The sequence below is a fragment of the Eleutherodactylus coqui genome, chromosome 7 (assembly GCF_035609145.1).
Source record: "Eleutherodactylus coqui strain aEleCoq1 chromosome 7, aEleCoq1.hap1, whole genome shotgun sequence".
Taxonomy (NCBI): domain Eukaryota; kingdom Metazoa; phylum Chordata; class Amphibia; order Anura; family Eleutherodactylidae; genus Eleutherodactylus; species Eleutherodactylus coqui.
Window position 1 is genome coordinate 184678271 of NC_089843.1, and position 22981 is coordinate 184701251.

Here is a 22981-nt window from a genome sequence, read left to right on the forward strand (position 1 = left end):
CCCACCACAACTACCACCACCGGCAGCAGCACTACAACCCCCAGCGGGACCACGCCCAGTGGCGGAAAAAGCAGCGGCGTCACCACTACTATCCCCAGCGGGTCCACCACTAGCCCCAGGGGGGCAAGCAGCTGCCCACCACAGCTACCACCACCGGCAGCAGCACTACAACCCCCAGGGGGACCACGCCCAGTTGCGGGAAAAGCAGCGGCGTCACCACCACTACCCCCAGCGGGTCCAGCACTAGCCCCAGCGGGTCCACTACAACCCCCACTGGGTCAAGCAGCTGGCCCACCACAGCTACCACCACCGGCAGCAGCACTACAACCCACAGCGGCACTACGCCCAGTGGCGGGAAAAGCAGCAGCGTCACCACCACTACCCCCAGCGGGTCCACCACTAGCCCCAGTGGGGCAAGCAGCTGGCCCACCACAGCTACCACCACCGGCAGCAGCACTACAACCCACAGCGGGGCAAGCAGCTGGCCCACCACAGCTACCACCACTGGCAGCAGCACTACAACCCACAGCGGGGCAAGCAGCTGACCCACCACCGCTACCACCACCGGCAGCTAAACCACAACCCACAGCGGGAACACCACCAAGCCCCCACACGCTACCATTACCACCAGCGTCAGCAGTGGCACCACTACCCACAGCGGGACCACCAGCTTGACTACCACCACCGACAGCAGCCATACCACCAGAACCATCAACAGCTATCCCACTACCACCGGGAGAACAACACCCAGCGGGACCGCCAACCGCACCAGAGCCACCACCACTTTCACCACCAGCATCACAACCACCACCACCAGCAGCGGCACAATCTTCAACCTCGGCTGAAAAAGGTAATGCACTACTTCGCCATCTCCATTGCAGGCAACACGAGCGCAGCTCCACCCCACCTTCTTGTGGTCTCTCCTCGCAGCATCGCGTTCTTTAGCGTCCTTCTTTTTTGAGCATTGCAACCCGCGGTAGTCGCTGTTTTACTCCCCTGCATTGCTCCACAGTTGCATTGCGTACCTTTCCAAGGGGCAAGGTTGGCGTTAAGTAGGGCATTTCCACCATTGTATGGCCACCCACCCTGGTGCATGTCATTCCTTTGCACAGGCGAGGCCACGCGTCCGGTTTTGCATTGCTCAGCCTGTGACACAAATCGGAAGCAGCAAAGTATTTTTTAACACGTTTCCTTTTATAAAATTGCTCTCCCTTTGGCATGTCACTTGTGTAGATGTGAGCCTCGGCGTTCTTTTTGGCGACTTCCCATTGAGCGCTAGTGGCCCATAATGTTGTGTATCTGATGAAATGTAATCATATGGTGATTTTTCACAGGAAGACCTACATTTTCTGCAGTCGCCAAGTACATTCCTTTCACACAGTCATCCCTCTTTCCGGACAATGGCCTGGTATCAACGAATGGGGATCAACGTTGGCAGGATGATACTCTTGGTGAGTGTAGTGTCCGCTGACACAACCATATTCTCCCCCCTCGGAATGCAATTCAACTTGTTTTTTTCTTTCTTCCCTCCTTGCAGGTTGAAAGTAGGCCTGAGATTTGGGACCCAGCTGAGCCGGGCTACAGTGACCGTGACTTAAAGGCGGACGCCTGGATTGCGGTCTGCTCAGGGATGTATCCCGATTGGGACTCAGCTACTGCTGCCATCCAAAGTCAAATCCGTAAGTTTACACTATTGGTTGTAACGCTTTGGGTGTTATTGCGTGGATGTACTTAAAACTGTCCTGCATTTAACCACACTGTTTATTGCAGCGTTCTGTGGATTAAATATAATAAAAAAAAGTCTGGTACTGTGTTAGCCAGTAGAGCAAAATGTGATTGTTCTCAGCAAGAGAAACGACGTAATCTTGTAGATATGATACCTTTTAATGGCTAACAAAAATACATGATGTAATAATAGCGAGCTTCCGAACCAACGCATGGTTCTTCTTCAGGCTTATGGATTGGATCTGAAGAGGCATGGATATATATACACTTATAACATACATACTTATGACAAGGCACAGAAATGCATTGGTTCGGAAGCTCGCTATTATTACATCATGTATATTTGTTAGCCATTAAAAGGTATCATATCTACAAGATTACGTCGTTTCTCTTGCCGGGAACAATCACATTGTGGATTAAATAGTTTTGCAGACTGCTTTTAAAAGCCATCTTTAAATTCCCATCTGTAATTCTGCAGTTAAAGACGTCAAGAATCGCTGGCGTTCAGTTCGGGACCGGTTCAAGAAACACGAAAAGGAATGTGAAAAAGCGGCAGTTCCCTGTCAAAGAAAAAGTGTCCACATCATGACGTTCTGCTGTTCCTCAGGACCAGTCGAGCATTGCGTCCGTAAGTGTACATTTTCTTCCAAGCTTACAGCTCCGCGTCACTGACGTTGCATTTTGAGGTTGTACGTCTCTAAAACGGTACTATTGTTTCGTCCACAGATCCAGCAGGAACCTCACGGCCGCGCCTGCCACGGACGAAACTGCTTCAGTCGACACAGAAAGGCCGGAACAGGAGTCGCGTGATGATGAGCCCCGAGAAGGTACCCCAACCTTGGAAGACAGCCAGCGGAGCACGCCCGATTTGTACCCCACTTCAGTAACACCGGAAGTGGGGGAACAAAACGTGCCGCTTAGCAGTAGTACTGCCCCTGGCAGCCGAGCAGGCAGTAGCAGGGAAGTGAGTTCCGAGCGGACGAGCCACAGCGTTGCTGCTCGTCCGTGCCGGAAGAATGACCAGACAGTTGCCGCCCAAGAGGCTCTAGCATTATTGCGCCGGGCTGACACGGAGGATCAGTGGGACACAATGGGTGCCACTATGGCGTCACGCATTCGGGAACTGACCTCGGAGCGTCAGTGGGCTATTGCGCCCGTTCTTTACACTGTGCTAGAAGTTTATGCTTCTCAAAGGCCCATTGCCGATAGCTGTGCCATTATTTTGGCTATGAAAAATGCAGCCTTTGCAGTATCACCATCAAACCGCATGTTGCCTCCACCCCAATCTTTCCCTGACCAACCAGGCCGGGTTTCTAGGACAACGGGATACCCCATGCACCATGTCTCTCAAGACACTGGCTACGGTGACACGGTCTCTGGCGGGTCCCCTTCCCAAACGTCGTTTCTGTCACTGATGAGCAGCCCTCTGCATCAGACATCGCAACACACAACCTCAGTATTGTACTCGCCACCAACCGCTTCTCAATCCAGTACAGGAGAAGGCTCTTTTATTAGTTATACGACATTGCAGTGATCACAACTGTTGCATGGGGATAACTGCAATGTCTTAGACGCTGGTATTGGAAAGTGCTGGTTCCGTTGTGATGCTGCCCTGTGTAACACTGCATGGAGTTGCCTGGTGTCCCAGAAATTCTAACGGATGGTCATCGGAAAGATTGGGGTGCAATTTCTTACATCGCTCACTGCCAGCTACTATCTGCTCTGCTGCTATATAAGCAAGGCAGACACATTCCTTCCTATCAGTGGCATGACCGTGAAATTCTTCGCAGGCTGTGCGACTGTACGAGAAGGATTGTGTTTGTGCGTGTAGTGGTATTTTTTCGCTGCCTGGCTGTCCTCCAAGGTTGGGGTAACTCATTTCTCGGTGTCATTGTTCCTTTTTTTTTTGTTTTGCTTTATTTATTTTCGTGTGTATCTTCATGTTCGCTCCAGTGTAATGTTTGTTACCGGTGTTCTAACATGAAAAAAACTAAAAAAAATGCTGATGAGAACAGTATGTTGGCCAGTTCCCATCAGCATTTTCACTTGCGGTATCTCCGTCAAGTATGGATGAAAGCCAAATTGGTAGTGGATCGGCCTGCGACGCACAAAAACGTAAGAGCACAGAAACTACTACTGTCACCACGTGCCAAATGTGTGCAACTGCAGGCCCTCCATATTGTGACGAGAAATATAACAGCAAACACAGAATTCCGCTACCCGACAGGGAGGTTAAATTCTGTCAGGATTTTAGTATCTCCGTCAAGTATGGACGAAAGCCAAATTGGTAGTGGATCGGCCTGCGACGCACAAAAACGTAAGAGCACAGAAACTACTACTGTCACCACGTGCCAAATGTGTGCAACTGCAGGCCCTTCATATTGTGACGAGAAATATAACAGCAAACACAGAATTCCGCTACCCGACAGGGAGGTTAAATTCTGTCAGGATTTTAGTAAAAAAAAGGTGGAAAAAAATGTGTGACATACATTGATTTCATGTCCTCCTGGTGCGTGGCTAATATAAAGCTAGGTTATGGTGTTGCGTCAAGCTTGCGAATGTGGTTCCATTGCTTGCGCAAAATTTCGTTTCCTAGTCATTTTGTGGTACTCGTTAACTACTTATATGCTTAAAAAGCATACGTTTCAACACCAATACACCAGCAATGTTCCTTAAGCTGTATTAAGATGTATTAAAATACCACATAGCCTTACAATTTTCTCCACTTTAATGGAAAGTTGACATATTTTGTGCGGCGACAAAAAGGAAGAACAATGTTTTTCTTGATATTTATTCAAATTTTTTTGCGCAAATTTTATTTATACAATTTCTTAAAATGGTGTGACCAATCTGGCATTTGCCATGGAGTGCCTTTGCTGTGTCTTGAATAAAGAAATAACTTTTTTCCACCTCTGTTTTCCGCGTCCTTCTGGGGCTGGGCGCCGGGGGGGGGGGGTCACACTGCAGTTAGGGCTGCACACCACCAACACAGGAGAACTGCCATGGCACGGTGCCTTCGTGACTAAGGAAATAGTCAGTGAAGAGTTCTCGTACCTGCAATGCGGAAGCAGGCGGGCGACCTACCCCCCAGTTGATGACCGTGTCAAAGGCAGGATCGAGTTCTTCGACATCTACCTCGGGGCGATAGTCCCGGAGGTAGTTGTGAAGAACACAACATGCCTTGACAAGGTCATCAACTGTGGTAGGGTCTACCATAAGGGTAGTCCCTAGAACTCTCCACTGACTTACCATAATCCCGAAGGCACACTCAACCATGCGACGTGCCCGGCTCAGCCTAAAATTAAAAATCCTTTTTCAGGCATTCAGTCCTCTTCGTGGGTATGGGCGCAACAGGTTTGGCATCAACGGGAAAGCCTCATCCGATACCATCACAAAGGGGACTGGATGTGTGGTTCCCGGGAAAGGTTGTGGGGCTGGGAGCGTAACGCCATCTCGGAGAATTTGCATCCCAATCTGTGAAGTTCGCAGCACCCGAGAATCTCCAGTGCTGCCATAGGTGCCGACGTCGATGCAAACAAATTTGCAATGTGCATCAGCCACCGCCATCAGGACAATAGAAAAAAACTTTTTGTAGTTGTAGAACTTTGATCCTGAGTGGGCTGGCTGAAGCACACGCACATGTTTGCCGTCAACCGCGCCTATGCAGTTAGGAAATTTGGCAACAGCTTGAAAGCCTGCTGCAACACGTTGCCAAGTGTCCTCGGTAGGTGAAGGCATCACGATGGGCTGCAACTTCTGCCAGATGGCGCTGCATGTGCACCTGACAATTTCGGTGATGGTAGATTTACCAACACGAAATTGGAGATGCAGGGATGCATAGCTCTCTCCTGTGGCCAGAAAGCTGAAAAGAAGCAGAGAAGAAAAAGAAAAGTTAGTACACTATGCAGACTTATATTGCCTCAACACTTCAATATATACAGTATTCAGATCTGGTTCTCAACACAAAATTTGTAGGAGAACGCAGTAAAATTCGTGTGAAGGAAATAAGATGTGCATTGCATAGGTAGCCATGGGGGAGGTTGAATTTTCACTTTACACGCTACACATAGTTCAGAATTTCATTCTCCCCATCCACAACATTATAGGTGGGGAGAGAGAATGAGAAAATGCAAACATGTTCCTGCCACGCTCAGGAACGTAACAAGGGTCCGTTGACTGCCGGTGCACAACAAAGGTTGCCCAAGTTTGCTGGTATGGTAAGTTCAACAATCTCTCTTCTGCCAATTTGTTTCGGAAGACAACCAGCCACAAGATGATGATGGCTGTGTTAGGTAGCAGAGGAGAGAATGCTAAAGACAACGAACAGTTCAACCTGCCTCTCCGAAAGTTACCAGATCAATACCCGAAAACGAACAACTTTACATATTCTGCTACGTGGGCTGCGAATTTAACGATGTAGTCTTCGGCTGGATGAACCCCTTTGTGACGGGGCAATAGTTAAACTATGTCCAGCAGTTGCAGGACGTGTATCGCGGGAGCTAGCGGCGCTGTCTCCCTCCATGCAGCAAGGGCGTCAGCTGGTTCTTGCAACTGAGACACGCAGTCAAGAACCGCGCACGGCCACTGGGCCGATGGCGGCTATTAACCCTTTAAATGCCACTGTCAATTCTTACAGCGGCATTTACATACCCCGATTGCTGTTCAGGGGTCAAGCATGGGCAACTACCCACCCGCCCCGTGAGATCGGGGTAGCCGTGCAGGTGTCATGACGGCCGGGGTGCTAATGAAAGGGGGGCTCGATAGCCTGGCTGTCCAAAAGCAGTATGACGTAATGCTATATCATTACGTCCTACTGCCGGAGCGATCACAGCATCGTATGTTGCTGTTCCAACTGAGGAACTTCCAAATAAAGAAAAAAAGACAATTTTGAGAAAAGGGGGAAAAAAGCAATCTTTTATATCCCCCCACCCCACCCTTTTTCTATATGTAATATTAAAAAATAAAAATAACTTAATTTAGATGTTTTTTGTATCGCCGCGTCACAACAAGTCCGATCTATCTAAGTAGCGCATTATATTTCCACGACGTGAAACGTCCCCCGAAAAAATAAATATTTAAAAAAAAGGTTTAGGTACCTAACAATAGTCCCTTGGTCTACCACGTCGCCTAAAAAATTAAAAGCGGTATTGCGCAAATATTGCAGAAAAAAAAATTATACACCGGACGTCCATGCTCTGCAGTCGCAAATTACATTACAGATATAACAACTGTGAAAGGATAACAAAGGTTACTTACCGAAGGGTGATGAGCAGCCTTTCTTCTGCAGTGATCGCCTTCCTCATCTGCGTATCCTGGTACGTCAGGTCCCGGCGCACCAGCTCCAGGAGGCGCTCAAAGGCCTCCATAGGCAGCCGGCAGAAGGCTACAAACTTGTCGGGATGGCTGCAGAGAGAGAGAGAAAGTGAGAGCGGGCTAAAATAAATAAAATTTCTTTGCGCAACCTCAAACCTATTCACGTGCTACACTTACTTACTTTTTCAAATCATGGTACAGGCTGGCGAAATGGCCCTTCGTCCCCCTCTCCGTCAGTAGAGGATGGACCCAGTGAGCAGAGGCCTTAGGGAGAGAGGGTAACATTTATTCTTTGGCTAACATTATTAGATGTTAATGCCATGTTGCCTGCAGGGAACACACAAATCAATGCACACTATGCTACTAGGACCTGCCAGCCTCGACCCAATCGGGTGTGAGAGGGGCGTTCCTCCCGTCAAACCCCTAGCTTCCGGTGGCGTCAGGATATAATAATACCCATAACTATTGTCACCAACGTAAAAAGCTGACCTCAGCAGAATGTGCGCTTTGAAATGTTTTCCTGGTACTAATGCCCAACAGAAATCTAGGAATTATTACATAGAACTAATGTAATAAGTTTTGAAGTTTCACATTTTCTCTTGTGCTATGAACTAGAAATATTTTGCCATAAATAAGGTATTTTAATGACGTCAAGAAAAATGTGTAAATGTGCAACAAGAATGTAAAAGTGTTTAAGACGTTCTGCCAAACATTGCAGATAGAAAGATAAAAGTTGTGTAACTTTGATGTAGTGATCTACAGTATTTCAGGTTTTAGAGGAAACCATCACAAATTAGGAGTTTATCAAGTTGCAGACAGTTTCTCCTACAAGAGTATAAATAATGTGTGACACCTTAAAACTGAATGCTGCTTGTGTTGTGTATAAAGGGGAAAGGTTTCTGGAGGCTTATCAAGCGAAATGCAGAAATCGCTGCCTGGCCGCGTCAAATGTGCCTAAGGCAGCGTGGATTTTGCATTTGAGTCATAAACCAACCGCCTCCACAGCTCTACAGATCAATCATTTTCTCTTTTACTTAGTTTCTCAGGTGGAATATTACACTATTACTTCTATATTAATATGCCATTTATGTTTCTCTGTCTGCACTTTTCCTCCTCTATGGTACTGTTAGAGATGAGCGAACGTACTCGGTAAGGGCGATTTCGCAATCGAGCACCGCGATTTTCGAGTACTTCACTACTCGGGTGAAAAATACTCGGGTGCACTGTGGGTGAGCGGGGGGTTGCAGCGGGGAGTGGGGGGGAGAGGGAGAGAGAGAGGGCTCCCCCCTGTTCCCCGCTGCTACCCCCACTCCCCTCTGCAACCCCCCCCCCCCCCCCCGCCCCACAGCGCACCAGAGTACTTTTCACCCGAGTAGTGAAGTACTCGCGGTGCTCGATTGCGAAATCGCCCTTACCAAGTACGTTCGCTCATCTCTAGTACTGGTGTATCTTGTCGACACAGTCGTGGAGGATTCTGCACTGCTGGCTGGCCGCTAACACAATGACAGCGGCCGGGAGCAGATTGTGGAGGAGGACGGTGACACTGCTCCCCGCTGGACTCCAATCTGCATTTCTGCCGACCCCGTTATTCTCTCGCCCTGCCAGGGTGGCATGTCCGCTCCCCACCTCCGGGATGGCATGCTGCCATAGCCACTGAAGCCGGGTCCCCTCTTGCTGCCTCATCACTCCGTCAGCTGTCTCCCTGGGGCTTCCCCTCGATGCTTTGGCCCTCCAGTCCCATCCAGGCCTGCCACTGGGTACGCCAGCAATCCCCCTGAGAAGCGCTGACATGTGTTCCCCTGCCGGAATCCCCGCCGACGCCGCTCTCACACATGTCGCTGCTCCCACTCCTCTCTTCCTTCCCTGAAGCTCCTGAATGGCAGCTGCTCTCTGCCCCCACCCCCACCCTTCCTCAGGCGCTGTGCGCGCCAGCCAATCCACATGTGGGAGTGTGATCAGGGCTTTCTCTCTCAGTGATGCTTGTCTCCACCCATCCCTTCCGGTGGAGACAAGATACACCAATACCCTCCTCTATATTTGCATATAACAGATAAGTCTGTATTTTCCTTATGTGTATGGAAATACATATTATGTTGTTACTTTTATTTCTAATTGCCCTTTTTACACGGAACAATTATAGTGCAGATTCTCTTTAGATTATGCGAATATGAACGATAATTGTCCAGTGTAAACGCTGCCGGCAACTGAATGATGAACAATAATTAATTCACTTAATGATCGTCATTCAGTTTGTGCAGGCATCGAAATCAAATCACCTGTGTAAACAGACATTCATGAAGGCATCTTCATTCGCTGAGCAATTATCGCTCTTATGTCAAAGCTCAGGAGCTTGGACGACTGTTCGATAAACTGACTTAAGTGCCCAGTAATTGTTCTGTGACTCTAAGGGATCTTTCACATGGGCCTAGGCGTTTTTACGTGCACCCGCCATTGCTGTAAAAACATGTGAATGGGCGCACAAATCTGCAGTTTGTGTGCCCTTTCAGACGGCCTGAGCCCGGCACATATACGCTAAGCTCGGATTGCCGTCGGGCGGAGGAGACAGTTTAGCTCTGCTAAACTGCCTTCCCCCTTTCCATCAGCTCACTGGCTCGCAGCAAGGGGAGGAGGCGGGACAAGGTGAGAGCTAGTGTACTAAGCTAGTTCCCGCCCCCTCCCATTGCAAGCACTCCCTCCCACCTTCCCTCTCTGGCAGCTGTCATTGAAGTCTATGGCAGTGGCCGTATTCCGTCTGGGAAAGATAGTTCCAGGACTATCTTTTCTGCCTGGCGTTAAAGCGCCTGGCTAAAATACGCTATCTTGGCTGGCCGAGCGCTTTTACGTGGCGGAAAGTCGCCTGTCTGATCTGTTGCTTTGGAATCCAATGCATCAGATGGTAGGGTATATCAACCAGCCGTGAAAACGGCGTCCGATATACGCTCGTGTGAATAAAGCCTAAGTCTGCAGATTGACAGATTTACCATTAGAGCCCTGTTTAATTATTCTCAGACTTCGGTGAATGCTCACCATTAAAGAAATCTTTTCTATGTAAATAGGCCTAACATTCTTTGTTTAATACTTGTTTACAACCCTCAGAGCTTCATTTAACTAATACAGAACTTCAAACTCCCGCATGCATATAAAGGTAAATGATAACATTTTAGCTACTTTCAGCTCCCACTATGATGAGCTTGCTAGTATACATCTAGAAACAGAATTTCATCATTTACCTCTATGTCTATTTAGATGGTTTGGCACATTGTATCAGAAAATCAGAGCTCTGAACTCCATAAATATATACAGTATTATGAAATTTCTTCAAATGTTTGATATGAATCAGCACAGAATCTTGGACCTAAAATGGCATGGTGTAAAAGGTAGATATTCAAGTTAAATATTTCAGTCATATTCCGCCAGATATGAAGAAAGGTACCCTCCCCTCTGCATTCCTCTAAAACATAGGCCTGACATCCTTGGAAACATGCTGGAGATTCTTTTAGGAACAAGCTACCAACGCATTAGAAGTTTATAACCCGCTTCTGTAATTGATAAGTTAATAGAGAGTTTTGCAGGCGATATTGTGATTTTATGGCACTTCGAAATAGACAATTCCTCACTTAATTCCCCTTCCCACCTCTCATGTAGGGGAATTTGTCCTTGGGGGTTATGAATTTGGAGTACAATTTGGCAATTATTCCAGGGCCCCTGGTATTTGTGTTACAAAGGCTTTCGAAGATAGATAATGCAGCCAGATTTCGTCTATTTTCGGTAAGGGCCAATACATAATGCTAAATTTGCTGTAGACGAAAAATTACCGCATTTGTCATGGCGTGAACAGCACAAAAGAACTCAAATTGTCTGAACCTAATCTATCCACAAAATCAATCATTCTGGTGAGATTGTTGGCTATCCACCATCCAAAGTTGGTTTTGTTCATGCCAGAGGGGAAGGCAGGATTACCAAATATACTGGACATAGGGATATGTTTAGATTTCAGGCTATATCTGTTTGATAATATACCCCAGAGCGCCAGGGACGAAGACAGAACTGGGTTCAAGATTGCTTTTTTGTATTCCTTTCTATGTCAAAATATATCTTCCAATGATTGGGTGGTAACTGCCTGTGCCTCAATAGATATCCAGTGTTGTTTTAAACCTGTTTATACAAAGCATATTTGATTGGACATTATTTATCCAGTTCTAACATTTATGAGTATAGTCACATGACCACTACTGTAAAATCTTGGTTTAACCAAAACTTGGTTATGGCATGGTGTGAGGAGTTGTCTATCTTTTCACTGACAAATCCATTAAGAGACGTGTATTCCCTGGTATGTCAGGTGCACAGATTTGTCAGGGAGATGTGTCTGCCATATCAAATTATGCAAAATCATAGTTTATATGAATATTAAAGGGAATCTCTCAACTCAGAACAGCACTATAAACTAAATTATGATGCTGTTCCAGGAGGTGACAGTTCTCTTTGTGTTTATTTTTGTTGTTCTTCTCCTCCTCCGGAGCAGAATAGAATAGTGTGGTGGCTCAGTTGTTAGCACTGCTGCCTTGAAGTGTTAAACTTCTATGTTCAAATCTGTCCAAGGGCAACATCTGGATGAAGTTTTTCAAATTCCATGCAGATGTTATCCTTGATGGAATTTAAACCTAGGACCTGCACACTGAAACACAACTGAGACAAGGGCAAGTTAGTGAACATCTACCATATTTTGGTTGGTTGGGTCTCTAAATCTGTTTGGTTCTTGCTTCTCTTTTTTCTACGACTGCTTTAAATTGCTTGATGTCCGTTCCTGTGTTGTTCTTGATGGTATCTAGACAACTTGTCTTTTGTCTTCCCTGCTTCCTGTTACCATTGACCATTCCAAGTAGTATCTCTTTTTCCAGCGAATTTGCCCTCATAAAATGTCCAAAGTAAGTCAGTCCCTGTCTCATGATCTTGCCTTTCAGGGACACTTCTGGATTGATACAGTCCAGGACAGGTTTTTTGGTGACCCTAGCTGTCCAAGGGATTTGTATACGTTTTCTCCAACACCACAGCTTGAAAGCATCAATTTGTCTTCTGTCTGCTATCCTCAGTGTCCACATCTCACAGCCATATGATGCAATCAGGAAGACAATGGCTGTGATCAATCTTTGTTTGGTGGTGACTGCGATATCCTTGCACTTCCATATTGGGTCCATGCTCAACATGCCCGTGTGCCTCACTGCTAATCAACACTTTATCTCAGCTGTGGGGCTGTCACTATGAAGGACCCAAGAAATACAAAACTATTAACCACTTTGATTTCCTCGTTGTTGACCTTTATGTGGACTTTCTTTTTGACAGCGGTCATGATCTTTGTCTTCTTCATGTTCAGGTGAAGTCCCATCTTCTCACTTTCTTCTTTCAGCTTCAGGATCAGCGTCTTCAGATGCTTTGCCGTCTTTGCTACAAGGGTTGTATCGTCTGTGTATCTTAGATTAGTGACGGTTCTTCTACCTATTTTCAATACCCTGAAAATTTAAGTCCAGACACCTCATGATCACGTCAGCATAGAGGTTGAAAAGGAAAGAAGAGAGAATGCATCCTTGTCTTGTGCCCTTTTTGATATTGAAGCATTCTGTATCCCCATACCCGGTTCTCACTGTGGCTGGTACTCCTACCTTCCTCAATGTTTCCCAAAGCTTATCATTCTCAAAGCAGTCAAAAGCCTTGGTGTACATCATCCTGGTCCCCTCCATAAATGTTATACATGTTTGTCTTATGTTGATGCACTGTGCAAACCTGTCTTGTCATTTCCAGTATGAGTCTTGCACAGCTGCAGTGCTAGAAGGGTTAAGTGTTGAACAAAATCCAAAGCCTGCATGTAAATGTATCAAGTCTGTCATGTCATGTAATGTAATGTGAGAGGAGGTTATAAAAGGGCGTGTATGAGAGCAGGAAAGAGTTAGTCCATGTCTTCAGGAATGTTGCTGTTCAGGAGGTCCAGGTACATGGGGACACCTTTAGTCCTCATGTACTGAAGCATGTAGGAGAAGGAGAGATTTCCCGTGCCATGTATGATTGGATGTTAACCCTTTCCAATCCACTGTCTGACCTCTGAAGACATTATGATTTAAGGCTGTACAGCTCTGATGTTGGAAGACGTCCGTCGGGGTTCTCTTATTGTATATTGCCAGCCTCTCTGCTGTCAGAGCCTATCCAATGTGTCACCTCATGCAGTACTGGCTTTAGCCAGCAGATAGCGCCATTGTATAACTGCAGAAAAAGAGTAAGCCTCCTAGGAAAACCAGGATACAAATTGGATTGGAACGGGTTAATGGAGTGAGCCCCAGAGAGAGAGAGAGAGCAATTATAAATAACTACTTCTCCTCAAGGCCAGTGCAGAGGTACTACTTCATTGTCTAATTTTCCTACGCGGCCATCTGAAGTCTGGATCACCGCGTAGAGGTACACTCTTTAATTGTCACATCCATGCATCTTCAAGACTGGGTGGAGGTACTGCAAGATAATAATCTCTGTTCACACACATGCGTCTTTGAGCTTGTGAGAGCTGTGTGTAGGTACTACGTTCTGAAGACTACCCTTTTACCGGCACTGTGAAGTCTATGAGTGAACACAGGTAAAGATTCTTCTGATACTCTCATGCCTTTTCCATGATCCACTTCAGTTTTGCGATATGGTCGTGGGTCCCTCAGCCCTTGTGGAATCCGGCTTAAACATCAGCATGTTCTTGGTCAATGATGGCTTTTGAAAAGTGGAGATGAAAATCCTCCAAAAATTGTTGCATTCTTATGGCCAAAATAGGCTGTATCCTTAAGAGGTTATACCCGCCTTTCCATACATGCCTATCTATCTGACCAAGTTAGCATTCTCTTTCAAACACCTTGATGGCACTAGTGATCAGCTATAATTTCAGATGCTTCAAAGTGACTATGTGTATAATAATATACAGGACACATATGATACACCAAAATCATTGATAAGTAAAATTAGTAACCTTCCACATGTCAGTACTTAGAATGCAATGTATAAATCCATTGCTAAATTCACACTTGCTTTTTTGTGTCTCCTCCAGGTATTACAAGACTGGTCAGGTGAAGTTTTCCCTATTCTCTTATATAGAATGCCAAATTATGTGATTTCTCCAACCAGACACAAGTGTCTGAACTATCAGGAGGCAAAGATGAAAAAAAAAATTACCATGTCAAAAAGGCCAAAACTGTCTGCGTTGACGGGCAGATCTGTTGCTGCTGTTTTGGTGCCATGCGGTAGGTCTCGTGGAGTCTTGGAAAATTGTTTGGGCAACATGAGAGGAACCTACATAATATTAGATAAGTGTTTTTTAATATTACAGCTCATCAGTGCGTATATCTGGCATACAATTTATGGCTCCACCTAGTCAAGTATAAATGGATCACCTTGATAATCCCCATCACAAATATACTGTGTAACTAATAACTACTTCTTGCATCACATGTTAATTGCATTTTGATGACAAGTTTCCTTCACCGTGTTTATACATACCTGAGACGTAGCCAGGTATACTAAGTATAGCCATAGGGTACATATATATTAAATATTGTAATACATATCATATAATTACATCTAGGATATCATATCATAGTTATTTGTAATATTAAGGTGGGTCCAAGAAAGCAATGGTGTTTTCTGGAAAAATCTGAAAATAAAAATTACTGCTATTATAATACATGTTTTCACATGTGTATAGTACATGGCTGGATGTTTCCAGGACTGGATCACTATTGGTGTGTTGAAGCTCCTCTTCCGAGTCTCCACTTTTCCCTGAGCTCCTTTAACTACAAAAACTTTTATTGACTTCAGTGTAGGTTTCAGTTTCAATCCAGTTTCAATTAAAAGCTTGAATGTGGAGCTGACCATGCTGAGGTTTAGGAGATAATATGCTGTTTTTGGGCACTGTCAAGGGTTAACATCGGACTGTCAATCAAGTCAATGTTACCTTATGCCAATGAGTGGTGGGGTTCGCCTACTTGACACATTGACAAAGCCAGGAGCTGGACCTAAGAAGATCCCTTCTGAGCAGAGAAAAGTACAGTTAATTGGGCTGTAACTGCAGAGCTATACAGCTAACACCACTGTCTACACCATGACGGGTTCGCTTTAATAAACAGCTAAGTCTGGGCACTGTTTAATGTTCTTATGTTCACTTTGCACGGGTGTAAGGGGAAGACAGACCAGCCCGATAGGGGAGGTAGTGCAGACAGCCACCCGACAAGAGAATACAGTTACCTATGTTCTCAAAGGAACATTGTATTCCAAGCCCCTACAGCATAAGGGGCATATAATAGAGAATTAATCTGATTCATCGGGCATGACCACAGGATGTAAGTTTACGTCCTGGCTGGGGGTAACTTAATGTAAAAGGATGTAAACTTACATCCCGTGGATGACAGAGGCTCAGACATTAGCTGGCTGTGTCCGATAGTTGGCCTCCTGCTGCAACAGCAGGGATCAGTTAGACCATCAACTCCTAATATTAACCCCTTACATGCCGCGATCGATGTAGATTGCAGCATGTAAAGAGTTCACAGAAGTAGCACTCTCCCTCTGCTATTACATTGCAGAGGGCTGATGGGTTACCATGGCAATCCAGATGCCAGACGCTGGTGTCCAAACCTGCCATGGCCTGTTATGCCTATTGAGAGCTATAATGCATTGCAGTACAAAAGTACTGCAATGCATTATCATAACGATCAGAGCTCTTATGGTTCAGGTCCCCTACAGGGGCATAAAAAATGTAAAACTAAAAACAGTGTAAATAAAAAACTTTTTGCGCACTTTCCTGTTTGTATAAAAAAAATCTAATATTTTTTTAAATCCACATATTTAGTATCATCATATTCATTATGACTTGCACAGTAAATTGAATACACTATCCTGCATGTCAAAATAATAATAATAATAATAATAATAATAAATGAACACAAAATGCCTATTTTGCTCCTTTTGCCTCCCCCAAAAATGCAATAAAAGTGATCAAAAAAGCTCTATGTAACTAAAAATGGTACCAATAAAAACTGCAGCTCGTCATGCAAATAACAAGCCCTCATAGAGCTCGTTCCATGGAAAAATCAAAGTGTTATGGGACTTTGGCCCAATGTCCACTTGCACACCTGGATTCCACTGCTTAATCCCGCAGCGGAATCCATCCGTGCCCGCGGATATGGAGAGAAACCCCTCCTTCTTACACCAGCTCCGGAGCCACTTGTTTACCTCCCTAAGATCATGCTGCCTTTCTAGTGTGGCTTTAGGAGCAGGTAGTATTTCCAAGAAAACTACCCTAGAGGTCCTCGCCCTAAGCTTGAATCCTAGGTCCCTGAAATTTTTGAGGGCCCTCCATTGACCTCTAATTTGTTCATTGGTGCCAATGTGAACCATGACCGCTGGATCCTCACTAGCTGCTCCCATTAATCTGTCAATCTGATCCGCGATGTGTCGAACTTGAGCACCAGGAAGACAACACACCGTTCGACGATCGCCAAAATAGACTGTGTCCTTAAGGGGTTAATGCTCTAAAAAAAGTTTGAATTAAAGGGCAACCTTTAGTGTTGAGCTGTAGCCCATTAGCTAAGGCAGAATAATACAAGCCAGGTTACGGCTTGGAACTCCTTATTTTCAGGCCTCCCATTCTCTGGGGTAGCTGAGATAAACAGGCGTCAGTTTTGATTCTTCTGCTCCAAAGCTAGGCGCAGCCACAGTTGCTGGACAATTTAAACACCTCTGTCCAGCATAAACTCAGTAGCATTCTCTCCAGCGTTCCTCACACTCCACTTCTTGTTCTGTGGGCAAACCTGCTGAATTCCCTATTTCAATTGAGCTTGCCTCTTGCAAGATCCAACTGATCGCTGGGGCGTCACGTTTGCACTTTTGGCATTTTCCTAAAGGGGCCAAAGATTCACAGTATCATCAACAAGCAAAATAAACAAGACAAGTGCAAATACAACCATCCTGCACCCTCCATACATGGGCATTGTATGCCGCTATGAAATAGATAGAAACTGGTGGGTTGGTGAGGCTACTCTGTTCGGGAGAGCATGATATTTGTTGTGTCAGAGGCCTACATCCATACCTATGTTCGACAAGTAACACTTTCTGTGTATAACAAGCAAAGTAAAATCACACTGCCATGACATGGTCACACTCTTTGAAATTGACATTGCGCTGTCAACTTTAGAACGGTTCTGAAGACAGAAAATAATTTTAAAAAATTAAATATCTTTAAAAATATATATAAGTAGTACACCAAAAAAAAAACTATACAAGTTTGGTATCGTAGTAATCGTACTGACCCATAAAATAAAGATATCATGTCATTTTTGTTGCAGTTTGTGTGCCCTAGAAACAAGATGCACTGAAAGATGGCGGAATGTCATTTTTTTCCCATTTCAGTACATTATAAGGTACATTAAATAGCACCATTGAAAAATACAACTCGTCCTGCAAAAAACAAGCCCTCAGATTGCCTAGTCGGATAAATGAAGGAGTCATGATTTTTTAAAAGGGAGGAGGAAAAAACAAAAATGGAAAAAAAGCAAAAAAGTGTGGTCACTAAGGGGTTAAACACAGTAAAGGGAAATAACCCTAATCACAAATGAAGTTTGTGTGTATAAACATAAGCTACACCAAAGCACTAACTCCAATGCACTTAGTTGTTTGGTGAAGGGTTATATGGGGCATGTGACAGGGATGATGATGTCATAATGGATTTTGTCAACTACATTGCCTGACATTTTCTAATAACGGGTGGTTATAGTGGAGGTGGCCACATGGGTGACATACTGAGATACAGCCCCATAATTCGAGCATTGGATCTGCTGATGTTAGACAGCCATGAAGACTGAACTTGGGAGGAGGGATTGCCTATGCCAAATACGTGCTGAGTCTCCCATAATGATGCCTCTTTGCTTGATATCAGAGGGGAATTAAAGCCAGGTTTTGGTATCTTTTAAAGGGGCATTCCGGGCAAATGCTTTTGATGACCCATCCTCAGGGTAGTCCATCAATAGTTGATCGTCGGGAATCCACCGCTCAGAATTCCCGCCAATCAGCTGATGCCTGAAGTGTCTCTTAGGGCTCCAGAACAGGTGGAGCTGCAGTCCTGAGATCACAAGGGTTAATGTCAATGTCTTGTTGCCCTCAGCATTAATAAGGTCATTGATGGGGAAAGGTGATCAGTTTGTGGATACTAATGCATGTAATGATATTAAAGGGGCAGTGCCAGTGACATGGACTAACATGCGCGCTTTACGCCTCCAGAATGACATCATTATGACTTCACCCAAGAGCATCCACGGCTTATAACATTAAATTTTAAGAAACGTTGTCAGATGACCAATAACAATGAATTTCCATTTTAAAACAGCGTTACTTGAGGCTTTCATTGTTCCTTTGGCACAGGCTGATCACAATCTAGCTAAGTAAAGGAAGATAAGCTGTTCACCAGAACACAATGCCTAAGGCCGCCTGCAGACGAGCGGAAATCCCGCCGCGGGATTTCCCGCGGGATTTCCACTGCTGAAAGTCTGCATAGGAGTGCATTACAATACGCACTCCTATGCAGACGGTCGCGGTTTGGCCGCGCGAAATCTCGCGCGGCAAACAAACCGCGGCATGTTCTAATTTTCTGCGGGGCTCGCACTCACCTGGCCGCCGGCTCCGGTCTGCGCATGCGCCGGCTGCGCGGCAGCCGGCACATCAAAGAGCCGGGGCCACCAGGCGCGGGTGAGTACGCGCTCGTCCCTGCAGGCTCTGGGGTCGGATCGCGCGGCGAGATTTCTCGCTGCCGGATCCGACCCGCTCGTCTGCAGGCGGCCTAAATCATGCACTCAACAATCATCATGTTTCAGAACTCTTCCTGCAAAAAGAAGCCTTCAGACAGCTTCGTCAGTGGATGAATAAAAGTTATGATTTTTTGAAAGTGGGGAGGAAAAACCGAAAACAAAAATGAAAAAAAGGGCTGCGTCCTTAAGGGGTTAAACATTCTTTTGGAGTATGACTTGTGTGCTTTGGGTTGCTGTCTTGCCGCATGACCCACATTCTCTGGAGATTCAGCTCGTGGTCAGATATACTAACAATTTCCTTTAGAATTTAATGGTATAATTCAGAATTCATTGTTCCATCAATGATGGCATGCCGTCCCGGCCCAGATGCAGCAAAACAGACCCAGACCATGATACTAGCACACCGGTTGCAGTGTGGGTGCAGGGAAAGGAGGTACAGAGGGGCCAGGGCACACTATCAATGTGTGTGAGCACGGAGAAGCAAGAGCACACTAACTATGTGTGAGCACTCAGGGCACATTACAATTGTGTAGGGAACACAGGGCAGGAAGAACTGCACTGTAAATGTGGGGGTTAGGATTGCAGATGGAGGCACTATAACTTTTTGGGGGGGCACAGAGAAGTGGGGCATGGAGGAATACACTATATCTGCAGGAGACACAAAACTATGTGTAGGGTAGAAAGAGACGTACTGTAATTGTGAAGGTTAGGGAGGGGTGCACTAATTGGGGGGTAGACATAGAAGGATCCACTGTAACTAGGTGGGGGTTATGGAGGGGTGCACTGTAACTGTTTAGGACTAGCAGAGGAAGATAACATAACATTATGGGGTTCGGAAGTGAGGCACTATCAAACAACATTCCGGGCAAACCTTGGCTGACAACTCTGAAGAGCAGTAAAAGGGGGGGGGGGGCTAAACTGAACTTAAAGCATCCTGACCCATGGGCCTGTAGCTATGCTCCTGCCTGAAAATAGGTCATCACTGGTTCAAATCCTGGTTTATCCCTTTAAACTCATCGACTTTGCCCAAAAGAGATATCAGGCATATTCATTTTTACATTTTGAGCATGCTCAGAGTGCAGAACACATGATCTGTCTGTTCTTCAATAGAGGAGAAAACTGGTGAAACATGCAGGGTACAAATCAACTAATGGTCAGATTTAATGTTATGCCTCATGTACACACTTTTGAAAAGCCACCTGAAAAGTCAGATATGGTTTAACTAGTGCATTCTGCTACAAAGCTTTCTAATCCTAAATGACAGGGCCACAGCAAGTTTTATCATCAGACTGATGCAATTACATTCAGCTGTTGAGGGCAGCAGTCATCCATAGAATGTCTGAGGGGGTCTTCATATGTACCATTTTGATGCAATTTTTAAAGCCAATCTCGAATGGATAACAAGGGTGGAATTACAGCAAAGATTCTGCTTCTTTTTCTCAATTTACTCCTAGATATGGCTTCAAAAACTGCATCAAATCAGTACATGTGAAATCACCCTAAGGCTGGTGATGCACTGTCGTATTTTGGCCAGAAGTGTGTCTTGGCATGACCATGAGACTCTTGACCTGATCTCCAAGCATCATACATCCCTATGATGCATGGAGTTCAAGATCAGGAATAGAGATGAGCGAGCACCAAAATGCTCGGGTGCTCGTTACTCGAGTCGAACTTTCAGTGATGCTCGAGAGTTCGTTTCGAGTAACGAACCCCATTGAAGTCAATGGGTGACTCGAGCATTTTTGTATATCGCCGATGCTCGCTAAGGTTTTCATTTGTGAAAATCTGCAAAACACAAGAAAGTGATGGAAACGACACAGAAACGACTAGGGCAGGCGAGGAGCTACATTTTGGGCTGTATCTCAAGTTCCCAGGTCCCACTATTAAGCCACAATAGCGGCAAGAGTGAGACCCCCCCCCCCCCACTGTCAGCGTAAAGATCATTCTCCTCTGCCACAGCTGTAACAGCTGTGGCAGAGAAGAACGATGTTAGCCCATTGAATTCAATGGAGCCGGCAATACAGCCGGCTCTATTGAAAGCAATGGGCTGCCGGCGTACGCGGGATGAATTGTCGGGAAGGGCTTAAATATATAAGCCCTTCCCTACAATTCATCTAGAAATGTGTAAAAATAAAAAATATATATATACTTACCTGGTCCCGGCAGAACGATGTTAGCCCATTGAATTCAATGGAGCCGGCAATACAGCCGACTCCATTGAAAGCAATGTGCTGCCGGCGATCGCGGGATGAATTGTCGGGAAGGGGTTAAATATATAAGCCCTTCCCTGCAATTCATCCAGAAATGTGTAAAAATAAAAAATATATATATACTTACCTGGTCCCGGCAGACGGAGTTCAGCGCGGCAGGCTGCAGTTCTCCTGAACTGCTCTGAACAGCTGTGAGTAGTATTCAGCAGCCGGGGATTTAAAATCCCCAACTGCTGAATGAGAGGCCTCTGATTGGTCACAGCCTGACCAATCAGAGGCATCCCTCACTCACACCCATTCATGAATTCATTTTTTTAACCCCCCCCCCGTTCGGCGCGAGACAACCCCGATGCAGGGGTTAAAAAAACAACCCGCACAGCGCTTACCTGAATCCCGGCGGTCCGGCGTCTTCATACTCACCTGCTGAAGATGGCCGCCGGGATCCTCTGTCTCCGTGGACCGCAGGGCTTCTGTGCGGTCCATTGCCGATTCCAGCCTCCTGATTGGCTGGAATCGGCACGTGACGGGGCGGAGCTACACGGAGCCGGCATTCTGCACGAGCGGCCCCATAGAAGACTGCAGAAGACCCGGACTGCGCAAGCGCGGCTAATTTGGCCATCGGAGGCCGAAAATTAGTCGGCTCCATGGGAACGAGGACGCCAGCAACGGAGCAGGTAAGTATAAAACTTTTTATAACTTCTGTATGGCTCATAATTAATGCACAATGTACATTACAAAGTGCATTAATATGGCCATACAGAAGTGTATAGACCCACTTGCTGCCGCGGGACAACCCCTTTAAGTCCCAGTTTGCTATTTCTGTATATAGTTGTCCCCTTTTATGGTCAGGATAGTCCTGTAAAAATTTAGAAGAATTAGTATTGAGAAAGTACAGGCTCATAACATGAAAGAATCTGTCTCAAAATGGCCACTAGATACAAAATGGAGCATTATAAGATGTAAATAAGCTTGTGTATAGTGAAACAATAATTCAAGCAGAAATAGCTTTAGAGCAGTATATTCGGTGCAATGTCTAATGATGTGTCTCTCTGTTCTTTTTCATGAGAACCAAGTCTGGACACAGTTCTTATCAGAAAAAACCCTCCCACAACCTCCAGAGAGACTCGGACAAAGGAACTGACTGTGCTACAACCACCTGAATAACAAAGTGAATACAAGGGAGGACCAGGGAGGACCAGATAATGCTGAAGAGAAACAGACGTTGAGAACATAACAGATTTATTCTCACTGCGCTGATTGTTTTAACAAAGCACAATTCTTGATGTTTTTTCTAACCCAATAAGATTAACCCCATGACTAATGACGTATTCCTTTCCTGTATTAGAACTATACTCAGTCAATAAACGCTCAGTGTACGCGCCTTAAGCAGAGTGGGCTGTATACTTGCCGCGGCTCATCTCTACGTACCTGTGGGAGCCAATTACTATAAATCATATAGTTTTTGGCCTCTCTGATGCATCCAAGTACGAACTAATTTGGAACCCAAGGCTTGAAAGGTTAATGTGACCGGTCATGTGTAACGGTCCTTAACAGTATCAGATGAAGTGACTAGGAATATAGTCTCGTTGACATACTGTCATTAGACCACAGTCATACATATTATGATCTGCTAGTGAAGGTTTGATATTATGGCCAAAATGCTGATTTCGAATCCTAATTTGCATCATTGTTTTATTAAATGGTTTCCTGTTCCAACTTTCTGTTAGATCTTTTAATCCCAAATAAGAACCGTCCTTTTAATAAATTGTTTTTTTGGCAGCCATTAGAGTGTTCTTCAAAAGCATTGCAACTGTCATTGGTCCCACGCCTCCAGGAACTGGTGTAATATAACCTGCTTTTACTTTGACTTCTGAAAGACAGAATAAAAAAAATATGATGTAATCATAGAACTTCTTC

At 45.4% G+C, this 22981-nt stretch overlaps 2 protein-coding genes and 1 long non-coding RNA gene across 4 annotated transcripts in view; 1 reads left to right on the plus strand and 2 right to left on the minus strand.

Annotated features, from left to right (window-relative positions):
• Positions 1 to 4572: 4572 nt before the first annotated feature.
• LOC136573638 (uncharacterized) lies at positions 4573 to 11859 on the minus strand. 2 transcript variants are annotated; one of them, XM_066574904.1, is made up of 4 exons: positions 11756 to 11859; positions 7220 to 7302; positions 6982 to 7128; positions 4573 to 5587 (listed from the first exon to the last, which is right to left on the minus strand). In XM_066574904.1, exons 1-4 carry the CDS (start codon positions 11756 to 11758, stop codon positions 5041 to 5043), a joined length of 780 nt encoding a protein of 259 aa, XP_066431001.1. In that variant the 5' UTR covers positions 11759 to 11859; the 3' UTR covers positions 4573 to 5040. The 2 variants fall into 2 exon arrangements, with proteins under 2 accessions (XP_066431001.1, XP_066431000.1); XM_066574903.1 differs by lacking the exon at positions 11756 to 11859 and having other exon boundaries at positions 7220 to 7555.
• Positions 11860 to 12996: 1137 nt separating this feature from the next.
• Positions 12997 to 22317, plus strand: LOC136573000 (uncharacterized). Its single transcript, XR_010785836.1, has 3 exons — positions 12997 to 13654; positions 14111 to 14303; positions 22131 to 22317. It is a non-coding gene; the product is annotated as an uncharacterized lncRNA (long non-coding RNA).
• A 299-nt stretch (positions 22318 to 22616) lies between these two features.
• Positions 22617 to 22981, minus strand: part of MTHFD2L (methylenetetrahydrofolate dehydrogenase (NADP+ dependent) 2 like) — a 69779-nt gene continuing 69414 nt past the window's right edge. Inside the window, exon 8 of the mRNA XM_066574084.1 lies at positions 22617 to 22934. Within this exon, the coding sequence (XP_066430181.1) occupies positions 22822 to 22934 (113 nt within the window). The 3' untranslated portion in view covers positions 22617 to 22821. The remainder of the gene's footprint in view (positions 22935 to 22981) is intronic.